This window comes from Ceratotherium simum, chromosome 2 (genome assembly GCF_057802395.1).
Source record: "Ceratotherium simum simum isolate JZ-2026a chromosome 2, ASM5780239v1, whole genome shotgun sequence".
NCBI lineage: Eukaryota > Metazoa > Chordata > Mammalia > Perissodactyla > Rhinocerotidae > Ceratotherium > Ceratotherium simum.
In genome coordinates, this window is record NC_141901.1 from 84,917,150 (window position 1) to 84,931,249 (window position 14,100).

Consider the following 14,100-nt stretch of genomic DNA (forward strand, 5'->3'; position numbering starts at 1 on the left):
TGCTAGAGAACAATCTCATTATTTTAAAATCTGGTCAATAAAAAGGAAAGAAGCAATTATTCTGCCTTTTCTATGCAAACTGCATCAGGGTAACCAAACAGTTAATGATGAAAAGTTTCCCTTTATAGAGAGATTCTAGCTAATAAATTAATAAGGAAATACAGAATGATGTCACCATTTTGCAACCTCTTGAATTAGCACATCCAATAATAATCATCAAAGACTACTAACATCACAAAAAGAGAGCCAGCCAGACATTATGTACTTCTTATAATTTAGCTTTGCCAAAAAACAAACTGAATCTGATTGATAGTCTAACCTATAAAGTCATAGAAAATACAGTGGAGAGAGAATATAATGAGGATTATCCTGTCACAACAAAGAACCTGGTTTCTTTCACAACAAAGAACCTGGTTTCTTCCACAGAAGGTAAAAGCAAAGCTAAAAACAAAACAAAACAAAACAAAGATAGAGGGGGAGGCTACAGGTTAAGAGAGACCTAAGACTTGAAAGACACCTAAGAAATTTAAAAGATATCTCGATTCCAACAAACAAAACCAAAATGAAAAATATTCATAGGAAAATAAGAGAAATGTAAGCACTAACTGGATACTGATAATATTAAGGAATTACTATTGTTCGGAGGGATATAATGTTATTGTGGTGGTTGTATTTTAAGAAATGAGATCTAAAATGAAATATTTATGGATGAAATAATATGATGTATTGGATTTGCCTCAAAAGAATCCAGTGTGGGGAGGGAGAGGGTAGAAAAACAGAGGAAATAAGACTGCCCACGCGCTGATAACTGTTGTCGCTGGGTGTCAGGTACACAGGGGCTCATTACACTATTCTACATTGTATATGCTTAAAATTTTCTGTAATAAAACTATTTTTTAAAATGAAAAATTGAATTAACATAAACTTTCCAATTATAATGTAATAAAATAAAAACACTTATTCATTATTACTATTTAAAAACACATTATCAGGGCCGGCCCCGTGGCTTAGCGGTTAAGTGCGCGCGCTCCGCTGCTGGTGGCCCGGGTTCGGATCCCGGGCGCGCACCGACACACTGCTTCTCCAGCCATGCTGAGGCCGCGTCCCACATACAGCAACTAGAAGGCTGTGCAACTATGACATACAACTATCTACTGGGGCTTTGGGGGAAAAGAATAAATAAATAAAAATAAATAAATAAATAAAAATAAATAAAAACACTATCAACTATGTAGAAAAATTCTATGATACTTACACAAAGCTACTAGAATAAGTGAGTTTAATAAAGTTGTAAGATATAAGATCAATATACAAAAACCTGTATTTTCATATACTAGTAAGAAATAAACAGAAATTGAAATTTTTAAAATACCATTTACAATGGCATCATCAAATATGAAATATGGAATAAATATGACAAAAGATGTGAAAGACACGTACCCTGAAAACTAGCAAACACTGTTGAGGGAAAAGAAAGAAAACCTAAACATATAGAGAGATGTAACACATTTATGGGTTGAAAGATTCAATAAAGATATCAGTTGTTCCCAAACTGATCCATAGATTCAATGCAATCCCAGTGACAATCCTAGGAAGCTATCAGTAGAAACTGATAGCTGATTCTAAAATCCATATGGAAATGAAAAGGATCTAGAATAATCAAAACAATTTTGAAAAAGAAAAACAAAGAAGACTAACATTACCTGATTTCAAGACTTATTTTAAAGCTACAATAAAAAAGACAGTGTCACATTGGCATAAAGAGAGACAAACAGATCAATGGAACAGAAGAGAATACAGAAATAGACCCACACATATACCGATGACTGATTTTTGGCAAAGGTGCAAAGGCAATTCAGTGGAGAAAGGATAGTCTTTCCAACAACTGGTGCTGGAAAAAGCTGGTTATCAATATGCAATAAAATGGAACTTCAATCTATACTTCACTCCATATATAATAATTAATTCATGGATCATAGACCTAAACATAAAACCTAAAATTATAAAAGTTCTAGAAAAAAGCATAGGAAAAAAATCTTTGTGGTCTTTGTGAGGCAAATATGTCTTTGAGATGACACCAAAAGCCTGATCCATTAAAAAAAAAACAAGTTGACAAATTAAGACTTCAGAATTAAAAACTTCTGCTCTTGGGGCCGCCCGGTGGTGCAAGCAGTTAAGTGCGCGCGCTCTGCTGTGGCGGCCCGGGGTTCCCCAGTTCGGATCCTGGGCGCGCACCGACGCACCACTTGCCAAGCCATGCTGTGGTGGCGTCCCATATAAAGTAGAGGAAGATGGGCACAGATGTTAGCCCAGGGCCAGTCTTCCTCAGCAAAAAGAGGAGGATTGGCAGATGTTAGCTCAGGGTCAATCTTCCTCACAAAAAAAAAAAAAAAAAAAACTTCTGCTCTTTAAAAGGCAATGTTAAGAGAATGAAAAGACAATCCACAGACTAGGAGAAAATGTTGCAAATCACATATCTGATAAAAGAATTGTATGTAGGGCATATAAAGAACTCTCAAAACTTAAGAAAACAAAAAGCCCAATTAAAAAATGGGCAAAAGCTTTGAACAGATATATCAACAAAGAAGACATACGGACGTCAAATAAGCACATGAAAGCATGTTTAACGTTACTGATCATAAGGGAAATGCAAATTAAAACCACAATGAAATTCCACTATACATCTATATTAGAATGACTAAAATTAAAAAGACTGGCCATATCAATGGTACAACCACTTTGGAACAAGTCTGGCATTTTCTTAAAAAATTAACCATATATCTACCTTATGATTCAGCCTTTCCACTTCTAAGTATTTACCCAAGAGAAATTAAAGCACATACAAAGACTTGTACAGAAATGTTCTTAGCAATTTCATTTATAATTTAAAAAAAAAAAAAAACAGGAAACACAAATGTCAACAGGTGAATAGGTGAACAAACTGTGGTATATCTATACAATGAAATACTATTCAGCAATGAAAAAGAATTGAAACACACAACAACATGTATATATTTCAAAATAATTAGGCTGAGTGAAAAAAGCCAGACAAAAGAAATATGTATTGTATAATTCCATTTATATTGTATGATACCACTTATATAAAATTTTAGAAAATTCTAACTAATCTATACTCACAAAAATCAGATCAGTTTGCCTGAGGAAAAGTAGGGGCGGGAAGACAGACAGGGAGGTGCAAAGTGAGAGATTACAAAGGAGGATGAGAAACTTCTGAAGATCATGGATATGTTCATTACCCAATTACCCTATCATTATGGCAAGGATTTCATGGGTATATACAAACATACATCAAAACTCAAATTGTATACTTTAAATATGTACAGTTTAATGTGTGTCAATTATACCTCAATAGAGCTGTTTTAAAAAAAATAACATCTTGGGCCAGCCCGGTGGCGCAAGAGGTTAAGTGCGTGTACTCTGCTGCAGCGGCCCGGGGTTCGCAGGTTCGGATCCCGGGTGCACAGTGATGCACCGCATGTTAAGCCATGCTCTGGTGGCGTCCCATATAAAGTAGAGGAAGATGGGCATGGATGTTAGCTCAGGGCCAATCTTCCTCAAGAAAAAGGGGAGGATTGGCATCAGATGTTAGCTCAGGGCTAGTCCTCCTCACAAAAAATAAATAAATAAATAAAATAACATCTTGGTTCTACACATGAATCCAAAAGCATTGCTCATTTTCTGGTATACCAGAAATGATTTACTTCCACTTGCCATTAGCATTTGGCCTCGGTGACTGTGATCTAACAAAAAATTTAAAACTATTCTTATTCTACATTTCTTCCAAGTCCATTTAAATTCCTCCAAAACTATCATGAAAAATTGGAACATTCCAGTACTGCCTCAGATTTTTTCCTTCACGAACTATAAGGATTATTCTCTTCAATAATGTCTCTATTACAGGCATTACCAAATTTTTATTTCTTTCCATTTCTCCATTTTTCCCTCTCCACTGTTCATAGCAACCAAATGAGATTTGGGGGAAAAAAACACAACAGTTCCTTGAATTTGGATGCTAAAGATCCAATAATAAAATAAATTCTAAAAATGGCACTATTATTAAGAACACCTTACTTTCCTTTAAATTTTATAAAATGTCATGACCCTATTATCAAAAAAAAATTCTTCTTAGATTAAATGTAAAGATTAGTATTTACTGCATGAGTAAATGTAAGATAACAAAATTAATTCCTCCACTAAAGAAAATAATTTATTCACACAGGCCCAGTCACAGCTAAGTGACCACTTAGCTTAAATTGTCAGTTCTACTATACCCAAGGGCACTAAAGTTAGAAAACTATTAGGAGACATAAATAAAAAATTAAAACTACTCCGTCAGACATATAATGTGCTTTACTAATATGAATCCAAATATATTAATCAATTCACTTTTATTAAGATCCAAGTTCTGTTACATGTTATTATTTTTACATAAAAGACCCAATAAAGTTTACAGTCCTAATCTCATGAAAAAAGAAACCTTTTTCCATGACAAAAATAAGGCAAATTTCCCAGGGAAAAATGTTTATCATAAGTAATCTAGACAACACAAGGTTTTTTGTTTTTTCATTTTTTTTTTTTGTGAGGAAGATCAGCCCTGAGCTAACATCCATGCGAATCCTCCTTCTTTTGCTGAGGAAGACTGGCCCTGGGCTAACATCTGTGCCCATCCTCCTCACTTTATATGGGACGCCGCCACAGCACGGCCCGACAAGCGGTGAGTTGGTGCACTCCCGGGATCCGAACCTGGGCCACCGGGTTTGGATCCTGGGCGCGCACCCAAGCACCGCTTCTCCAGCCATGCTGAGGTCACGTCCCACATACAGCAACTAGAAGGATGTGCAACTATGACATACAACTATCTACCGGGGCTTTGGGGGAAAGAAAAGGAGGAGGATTGGCAATAGATATTAGCTCAGAGCCAGTCTTCCTCAGCAAAAAGAGGAGGATTAGCAGGGATGTTAGCTCAGGGCTAATCTTCCTCACAAAAAATAAAAAGAAAATAAAAAAAAAAAGAAAGTTGCAAAGATAAAGTTCCCATATCACTTAGGTTTTCTCTGAAATTAACATCTTATATATAACCATAATACTCTTGTGAAAACTAAGTAATTAACGTTAGTACAATATTATTAACTAAACTAGACTTTATTCTGCTTTTACCACTTTTTCCACTAATGTTCTTTTTCTATTCCAGAACCAATTCAGGATACTACACTGCATTTAGACAGATTTTTATTTTTAGGCGCTTAGTTAATTCTTAGTCTTTCTCTCTTTAGCATTCTGAATTTGGAGAATCAACTAAACTACTTACCACTTCTTGTTGTGGTTTCCAACTGAAAACAGAATCTGCTTGTATTAACACGATACATAGTAAAATAGCAGAGTAATCCTTAAGAAACCCACGGAAGCAAATGAAGAGACTTAAGTATTTGTTTAGAGTATGAATTCATTAAATGAAAGAAAAAATACTTGGAAAATATATTATTCCTTAGATAAATGACACAGTGAAATAAAATAGGAGTTAACATTTATTGGAGTACTCATTCATCTTTACTCTGTGCCAGACACTATGCTTTTCATCCTTTTTATAGATGATAAAAATTGGTTTTCAAGAGGTTAAGTAGCTTGCCAAAGATCACACAATTCCACAGTGGTGAAACATGAATCAAAATGCATCCCAGAAGATGGGTTTGAATCCATGCATGCTGTACATCATCTGTTGAAATTACGTTAGCCACACTGATGACATATCTCACTATGCAATTAACTATATAACTGAACTGGATCTTAACATGGATTGCCAATTTTTGGAGGCTGAACCAATGAACAAAAAATCTCATATATGTCTTTTTTTCATAAAGTCAATCCAATTCTAAAGCTACAGAACTGTCCAAACAAGAACTCCGAGCTTTTCCCTAGTCCCTTTTTGGTCCTTTGATGCTATTCAAACGATAGCCTGCTCTCTTAGTACAGGGGTCAACAAACTTTTTTGGTAAAGGCCGGGCAGTAAATATTTTAGGCTTTGGGGAACATATGGTCTTTATTGCAACCACTTAACTCTGCTGTTGTATGCAAAAGCAGTCACAGATAATACATTAACAAATGAGCTTGACTGTGTTCCAATAAACTTTACTTACTAAAACAGGTGGTGGCCTTGATTTGGCCCATAGCCTGCAGTTTGCTGACCCAGCTTAGTGCATTCCACAGCATGGAATGAGTTTTGGATACTAAGTACTATGACTGAGAGTAGAGGATGTATCCTTAAGTTTACCTGCAATGACTCTTTATATTATTTTTTTTTTAATTTTTTTTTTTTTATAGTTTTATTTATTTATTTTTCCCCCAAAGCCCCAGTAGATAGTTGTATGTCATACTTGCACATCCTTCTAGTTGCTGTATGTGGGACACGGCCGCAGCATGGCTGGAGAAGCGGTGCGTCAGTGCGCACCTGGGATCCGAACCCGGGCCACCAGCAGCGGAGCGCACGCACCCAACCACTAAGCCATGGGGCCGGCCCTCTTTATATTATTTTTAAAAATATTCCACAGTACAAGTTGAACAATAGTTCTGGCCTCAGAAAATTATTCCTAGGATTGAAAAACTGGTGGTATAGTAGAATCAGCATGGGCAAAGGATACAAAAATAATTCATAAAAGAAGAAATATACAATGCTAATAAAGTTTTAAAAAAATAACACTCTGATTTCTAAACTGTGAAAAAACAGGCATTGTCAAATACTACTGGTGAGATTGTGGGTTGGTATGGCTAATCTGAAAAGCAATTTAGAAATGTAAAAAAAAACCTTCAAAATATTCAGACAATACAAATTGCTCTTAAATCTATAAAAAGATACTCAACCTAACATATAAGAGAGAAATAAAAATTAAAAGTATGGTGGGGGGCCGGCTCCGTGGCTTAGCGGTTAAGTGCGCGCGCTCTGATGCTGGCGGCCCGGGTTCGGATCCCGGGCGCGCCCCAAGGCACCACTTCTCCGTCCAGCATGAGGCCGAGTCCCACGTACAGCAATTAGAAGGATGTGAACCTATGACATACAACTATCTGCTGGGGCTTTGGGGGGAAAAAATGAATAAATAAAATCTTTAAAAAAAAAAAAAGTATGGTGGAATACCATTCTCACTTATCAGATTGGCAAAAATCCCAAAATTGGGGAGTATAAAACAATACTATTTCTATGGAGGGCAATTTAACAATATCTATCAAAATTCAAATACATTTACTCTTTGACCCAGAAAGTTTAAAAATTTTCCTATACCTGTACCTGTATGAATTGAGGTATATCGAACATATTCACTATAGCATTGTTTGTAGTGGTACAAGACCAGAAATAACTCAAATGAAGCTGCAGGAATAAAAAAAGAAAAGATCTAAAATCTTGCCATTTGTGGCATCTATCCGTTCAACACATTCCATTTCCAAAGCCGACTTAGCCAGTTTCTTAAATTTTAAAGAATTCCACACTAAAGTGATAAGATGGTTTTTTATAGCAATGCACGTGAGATATTTTCTGGCACATGCAAATAAACATAATTGTTGCTTTTTAAAAAAAGAAAAATATCTACATATGTTAATATGGAAAGATCTCCAGGAAATATTTTAAGTACAAAAAAGCAAGAACATAGGTAGTACACTACCTTCTATAAAAGGAGAAAATAAGAACATATAATTGCTTTTGCTGATATTTGAATAAAGAAATTCTGAAAGATATTCAAGCAATCCAAATGGTTACCTGCAGGGAGTGGATGGGGACTGAGAGTAAAACATCTCCGTGTATGTATATGCGTTTGCATGTGTGTGTGGTTTTGATTTTTGAACCAAGTAAATGTATTAGCTATTCAAATAATAAATTTTAAGGAATAATATTACTTTAGGATCATTGTAAGGATTAAATGAGTTTGTAAATGTACCTGATATAAAATGTCTAGCACAGTGCTTTACACATAGTTGGTGTTGCTATGTCCTGTTGCAAGTTTTTTAAAATGTCATCCAAATAGTATGATAACATAAACAAATAAAAGAATACCAAATACTTAGACTCAGTATTTTCATCTCTAGGAATCTACCTTAACAAAAATCTAAAAATTGGACCAAGATTGGGCTGGCCCCATGGCTTAGCGGTAAAGTGCGCACGCTCCGCTACCAGAAGCCTGGGTTCAGATCCCGGGTGTGCACCAACGCACCGCTTCTCCAGCCATGCTGAGGCCGCATCCCACATACAGCAATTAGAAGGATGTGCAACTATGACATACAACTATCTACTGAGGCTTTGGGGAAAAAAAAAAGGAGGAGGATTGGCAATAGATGTTAGCTCAGAGCCAGTCTTCCTCAGCAAAAAGAGGAGGATTAGCATGGATTAGCTCAGAGCTGATCTTCCTCACACACACACACAAAAAATGGGCCAAGATTTATATATAAATAATGAACTATTCAAACAACACAAAAATAGAGAAATATTCAATAAACTATAGTACATCAATATTCATAAAGCTTTTTTTTTTAATTTTATTTATTTATTTATTTTTTCCCGAACTGAACCTGGGCCACCAGCAGCGGAGCGCGCACACTTAACCGCTAAGCCACGGGGCCGGCCCTCATAAAGCATTTCTAATGACAGAGAAAATGCTCAAAATATACAACTTTATCATCTTGAAAGGGAAGACACAGGGCACTGGGGGTGTGAAGTGGGGATTGGGGGACAGAGATATATGCAGAAATAAGAGACCTAAAGTATAGCAAATAAGCTTTTATAAGGGATTGTTGGCAATTTTTATTTTCTCTTTAATTCTTTTCCATATTTTTCAAATTTTCTTTTAAGCATGTAATCCTGAAAAAGGAAAAGAAACAAAAAGAGAGAAAACAAGTTTCAGGATCAAAGAGGTGCACGTTCAAATCCCATAATATGTGCAATTTTAGACAAGTTAATTCAGCTCTTGAAGCCTCCAGATGTGTAAAATGGAGATGATATCCAAATCCCAGGGTTATTTTGAGAATCAGAGACATTACATGTATAAAGGACCTAAATAATGTCTTAAACATAGTGAACACTAAGTAGTAATTACTGTTATTCTCATACATCTTATCTGTGCAACACTCTTTTCTAGCTATGTAAAATTACACTATATTTAATCAATCTAAGATACTATTTATTTTAAGATATAAGCAGGTTTTAGAAATGTTGAAATGTGAAAAATGATTCTCGGATTTGATGAAATCAAGCGTAAGTTTAGTGAACTAAATGCTACGTTCCATACATATCTTTTTATTTAGTACAATGGAGTGCAAATTGCATTAGAAGCAAATATTAAAAATAAAAGGACTGTTCCCATAGAAAATATACAAATGGATAATAAGTACACGAAAAGATGCTCAACAGCACTAATGACTCGGGAAATGCAAATCAAAACCACAATGAGATACCAATTCACACCCATTAGGGTAGCTACTATTGAAAAAATAGAAAATAAGTGTTGGCGAAGATGTGGAGAAATTGGAACCCTTGTGCACTGCTAGTAGAAATAAAAAATGGTGCAGCCACTATGGAAACCAGTATGACAGTTTCTGAAAAAATTAAAAATAGAATTACCATATGACCCAGCAATTTCACTTCTAGGTATATACCTAAAGGAACTGAAAGCAGGAACTCGAATAGATATTTGTACAGCCGTGATCATAGCAGCACTATATTCATAATAGCCAAAAGGCAGAAGCAACCCAAGTCTCCAGTGATGGACGAATGGATGAACAAAATGTGGTATACACATACAATCGAATGTTATTCAACCTGGAAAAAGAAGGAAATTCTGACACATGCTACAAAATGGATGAACCTCGAGGACATTATGCTAAGTCAAAAAAAGCCAGTCACAAAAAGACATACTGTATAATTCCACTTATGAGGTACCCAGACTAGTCAAATTCATAGAGACAGAAAGTAGAATGGTGGCTGCCAGGGGCTAGTAGGAGGAAGAATGGAGAATTGCTGTTTAATAGCTGTAGAGCTTCAGTTTTGCAAGATGAAAACAGTTCTGGAAATTGGTTCCACAACGTGAATGTACCTAATGCTACTGAACTGCACATTTAAAAATGGTTAAAATGGTAAATTTTATGTTATGTATATTTTACCACAATAAAATAAAATTAAAGAATTGTAGGGCCGGCCCCGTGGCTTAGTGGTTAAGTGCGCGCGCTCCGCTGCTGGCGACCCGGGTTCAGATCCCGGGCGTGCACCGACCCACGCTTCTCCAGCCACGATGAGGCCGCGTCCCACATACAGCAACTAGAAGGCTGTGCAACTATGACATACAACTATCTACTGGGGCTTTGGGGGAAGAAAATCAAATAAATAAAGAATTGTAATAGTGAGGGGCTGGCCCGGTGACTTAGCAGTTAAGTGTGCACGCTCCGCTGCTGGCGGCCCGGGTTCGGATCCCGGGCGCGCACCGACGCACTGCTTCTCTGGCCATGCTGAGGCCGCGTCCCACATACAGCAACTAGAAGGATGTGCAGCTGTGACATACAACTATCTACTGGGGCTTTGGGGGGAAAAAAATAAATAAATAAAATTACAAAAAAAAAAGGATTGTAATAGTGAGAACAGATAGATCTATTTGAATAACATAATTCACTGAAAATAACTGAAATGGACTGTATAAATTCACTTAAGATAGGAAGTTTTTTGTGTCTGTGTGTGAGGAAGATTAGCCCTGAGCTAACATCCGATGCCAATCCTCCTCTTTTTGCTGAGAAAGATTGGCCCTAGGCTAAGATCCGTGCCCATCTTCCTCCACTTTATATGGGACGCTGCCACAGCAGTGCTTGACATGCAGTGCATCGGTGCGCACCCGGGATCCGAACCTGTGAACTCTGGGCCACAGAAGCGGAGTGTGTGGACTTAACTGCTACGCCACTGGGTCGGCCCCAGGAAGATTTTTTTAAAGCAATGCAATCTCCTTTAAGAATTATGTATATGATAGGGGGCCGGCCCAGTGGCATAGTGGTTAAGTTCATGCACTCCACTTCGGCAGCCCAGGGTTCACAGGTTCAAATCCCGGGCGCGAACCTACACACCACTTATCAAGCCATGCTGTGGCAGGTTTCCCACATATAAGGTAGAGGAAGATGGGCACAGATGTTAGCCCAGGGCCTATCTTCCTCAGCAAAAAGAGGAGGACTGGCAACAGATAGTAGCTCAGGGCTAATCTTCATCACACACACACACAAAAAAGAGTTATATGATAACACAAAAAAAACCCCACGAAATAAATATTAACCAAGTTTTTTTTTTTGCTTGAGGAAGATTGTCCCTGAGCTAACATCTGTGCCAATCTTCCTCTACTTTATATGTGGGATGCTGCCACAGCATGGCTTGATGAGCAATGTGTAGGTCCACGCCCAGGATCTGAACCCATGAACTCCATGCCACCGAAGCAGAGCGTGCAAACTTAACCACTACGCCACCAGACCAGCCCCCCAAGTAAGTTTTAAATTACTTTAACAAATATTGTGACTGAACCATTTAAAACCTCAACTGAAATTTAAATATTGTAAACAAAATATACTTTCAGCAATAAACTTATTATTTAACTTCATGTTTGTTTCATTTTTTTTTTTACCTGGGAGAGAGAATAGTACCAAGACAGAGGAAGATCAAACACTCTTAGCGCTGCTGTCTTCAAGGAAAACTGTGATTTGCTTACTGTTTCTTCTGACATGACTCCTCTTCTAGAAATCTTCATTAAAGGAAACATAAAAACATATCAGCCACAAAGATTTTTGGTTACTCTACCAAATGAAAGATACAAATTGAAAATTTAACTCTATCAGCTTATTTTTTCTTTTTTTGCAGTTAATTATTCATGATACTACACTTACCTGAAAATAACATTCTGAGCCAAGTTTATTTGTGCTAAAAGTTTATCAAAATCACCAAAGCAGCAAAAGAGAAAATTAGTTAGATTTAAACTTCGAATTCAGGTAGTAAATTTTCTTTAGAAAATTGCAAGTTCTATATTCTCTCTTTTCTGGTTAAATAAACATTTCAACTTTTAGATAATAATTTAAAATCTATTTCTTCCCCCTTATTTCCTTCAAATAACAGCATCCTGAAAGGATTCTGATTGGAATCATGCCTTCCGGGGCTGGAAAGGAACCTCAGAGTTCACTGAACTTCAGAACTCATGGGTTTATTCTCTTACTGTCCCATTTTAAAGATCTTCAAAGAAACGCCACATACATGCTATGACATTCTGCTAGTGTTTTAATGCCTATTTTTATTGAAACCAAAGAAAGAAAAGTCAGATGTCTACAGAGGAGGCAGCTGTCACTCAGAGAGGCCCTTTAAAGGCAGCAGAACGTTGACAGAAACATAATGGTTCAGGGTCTGGGTCAATCCTTTACAGAGCCAGAAACTCAATTTTATCAGTGTACCCAGGTGGACACACACTAAACAAATTCACATAGTACTGATGTATAGTTTACAAATTTATTCATTTATTATTAAAAAAATACACTATTTAATGAAAGAACACTTATATATGCTATCAAAACATACCCCCTCTGAAACAAAAGATTGTAGGGAGCTGAATTAATAAGGAAAAAAGGCTGCCTGGTGAGCACAAAATTAACGAGTCCTGAGGAACATTTCATCCAGGCCAAGAGAAAGCCTGAGAACTGTCTCTGATGCACAAGAGAGTAGGCTTTCCAGTAACTAGAATGTTGATGCCTACCAAATTTAATATTCTTTTCCTTGGATAGTGCTGTAAACATTACCAAACAGAAAATAAAAATTACCAACAATCCCTCTATAAAAGTTTATTTGCTATACTTTAAGTCCCTCATTTCTGCATGTATCTCTCTGCTCCCTTCTTCTAACCTCCAGCAGACTACCTCCTTCTGTTAACACTCCCCTTTTTCTTCAGACAAGTATCAAAACCACTGATTAAGGAGTAGTTTCCTTTCAAATCAAACACAGTACTACTTCTTAGGGTGGGTTACTGCTACTGACACTTAACCTTATTCCCTACTGGTGACACAAAGTGTAAACTTAATTCCCCCTCGCCCATATTCTAATTACAATTTTTAGGCTCAGCATAATTAGTTCTAATTGAAGTATTTTTATTCCAACCAACAAATTGTGATATAGACATATTATTGAGAAATACAAAGGAAACCATGAAGAAACAGTTAAACAAGTGAAAAATGGTCCTCTGGGGAATGAGACTTGGCATGTTGGGAGGTTGGGCAGTGACCTACTACTTTTCAAGTCTTTCTTTTTTTAAGTGACTACATGTATTACTTTTTAAAAATGCTACACTAAAAAAGGAAAAAAAAAGCACATTTATCCTCTCCCAAAATTGACAACTTGAGAAACATTTTTAGTAATTAGATTCTGGATCATTAAGCCATCTATACTGCATACTGCATTTAAAAAAAAAAAAATACTGAGTGTAACTCACCCAAACTGATTTTCTCCGTAACAGAGGGTTCTAAATTTTTAAGCAGAGGAGAAAGAAAATAAAACAAGCACTTCAATTTGCTGCAGGGGTTTTCTTAAAAGAATTGTGACAAATCTCCATTTTTGCCTTCTACCTACCTCATTCTCTTTCATTTAAAATCACTGAGGAAGTGGGCCAGCCCCGTGGCTTAGCGGCTAAGTGTGTGCACATCCCCTGCTGGCGGCCGGGGTTCGGATCCCGGGCGCGCACCCACACACCGCTTTGCTGGCCATGCTGAGGCCGCATCCCACATACAGCAACTAGAAGGATGTGCAACTATGACATGCAACTATCTACTGGGGCTTTGGGGGAAAAATAAATAAATAAAATTATAAAATCACTGAGGAAGTGATTCCAAACAATCATTAATAATTAACTTTTAAAAACTAATCATTTCAATTCTACCAAACATTCAAAGAAGACTTAATACCTATCCTTCTCAAACTCTTCCAAAAAATTGAGGAGGGGGGGAAGCTCCCTAACTCATTCTACGAAGCTGACATTACCCTGATACCAAAACCAGACAAGGACAACACAAAAAAAGAAAATTACAGGCCAATATCACTGATGA

The 14,100-nt window shown here is 36.8% G+C and overlaps 1 protein-coding gene across 4 annotated transcripts in view; it reads right to left on the bottom strand.

Annotated features, from left to right (window-relative positions):
• MIGA1 (mitoguardin 1) overlaps positions 1-14,100 on the bottom strand; it is a 91,368-nt gene that overhangs the window by 73,139 nt on the left and 4,129 nt on the right. For all 4 annotated transcript variants that reach the window (XM_014788286.2, XM_087448632.1, XM_087448639.1 and 1 more), the window contains exon 2: positions 11,649-11,765. In XM_014788286.2, the coding sequence (XP_014643772.1) occupies positions 11,649-11,747 (99 nt within the window). In that variant the 5' untranslated portion in view covers positions 11,748-11,765. The remainder of the gene's footprint in view (positions 1-11,648; positions 11,766-14,100) is intronic.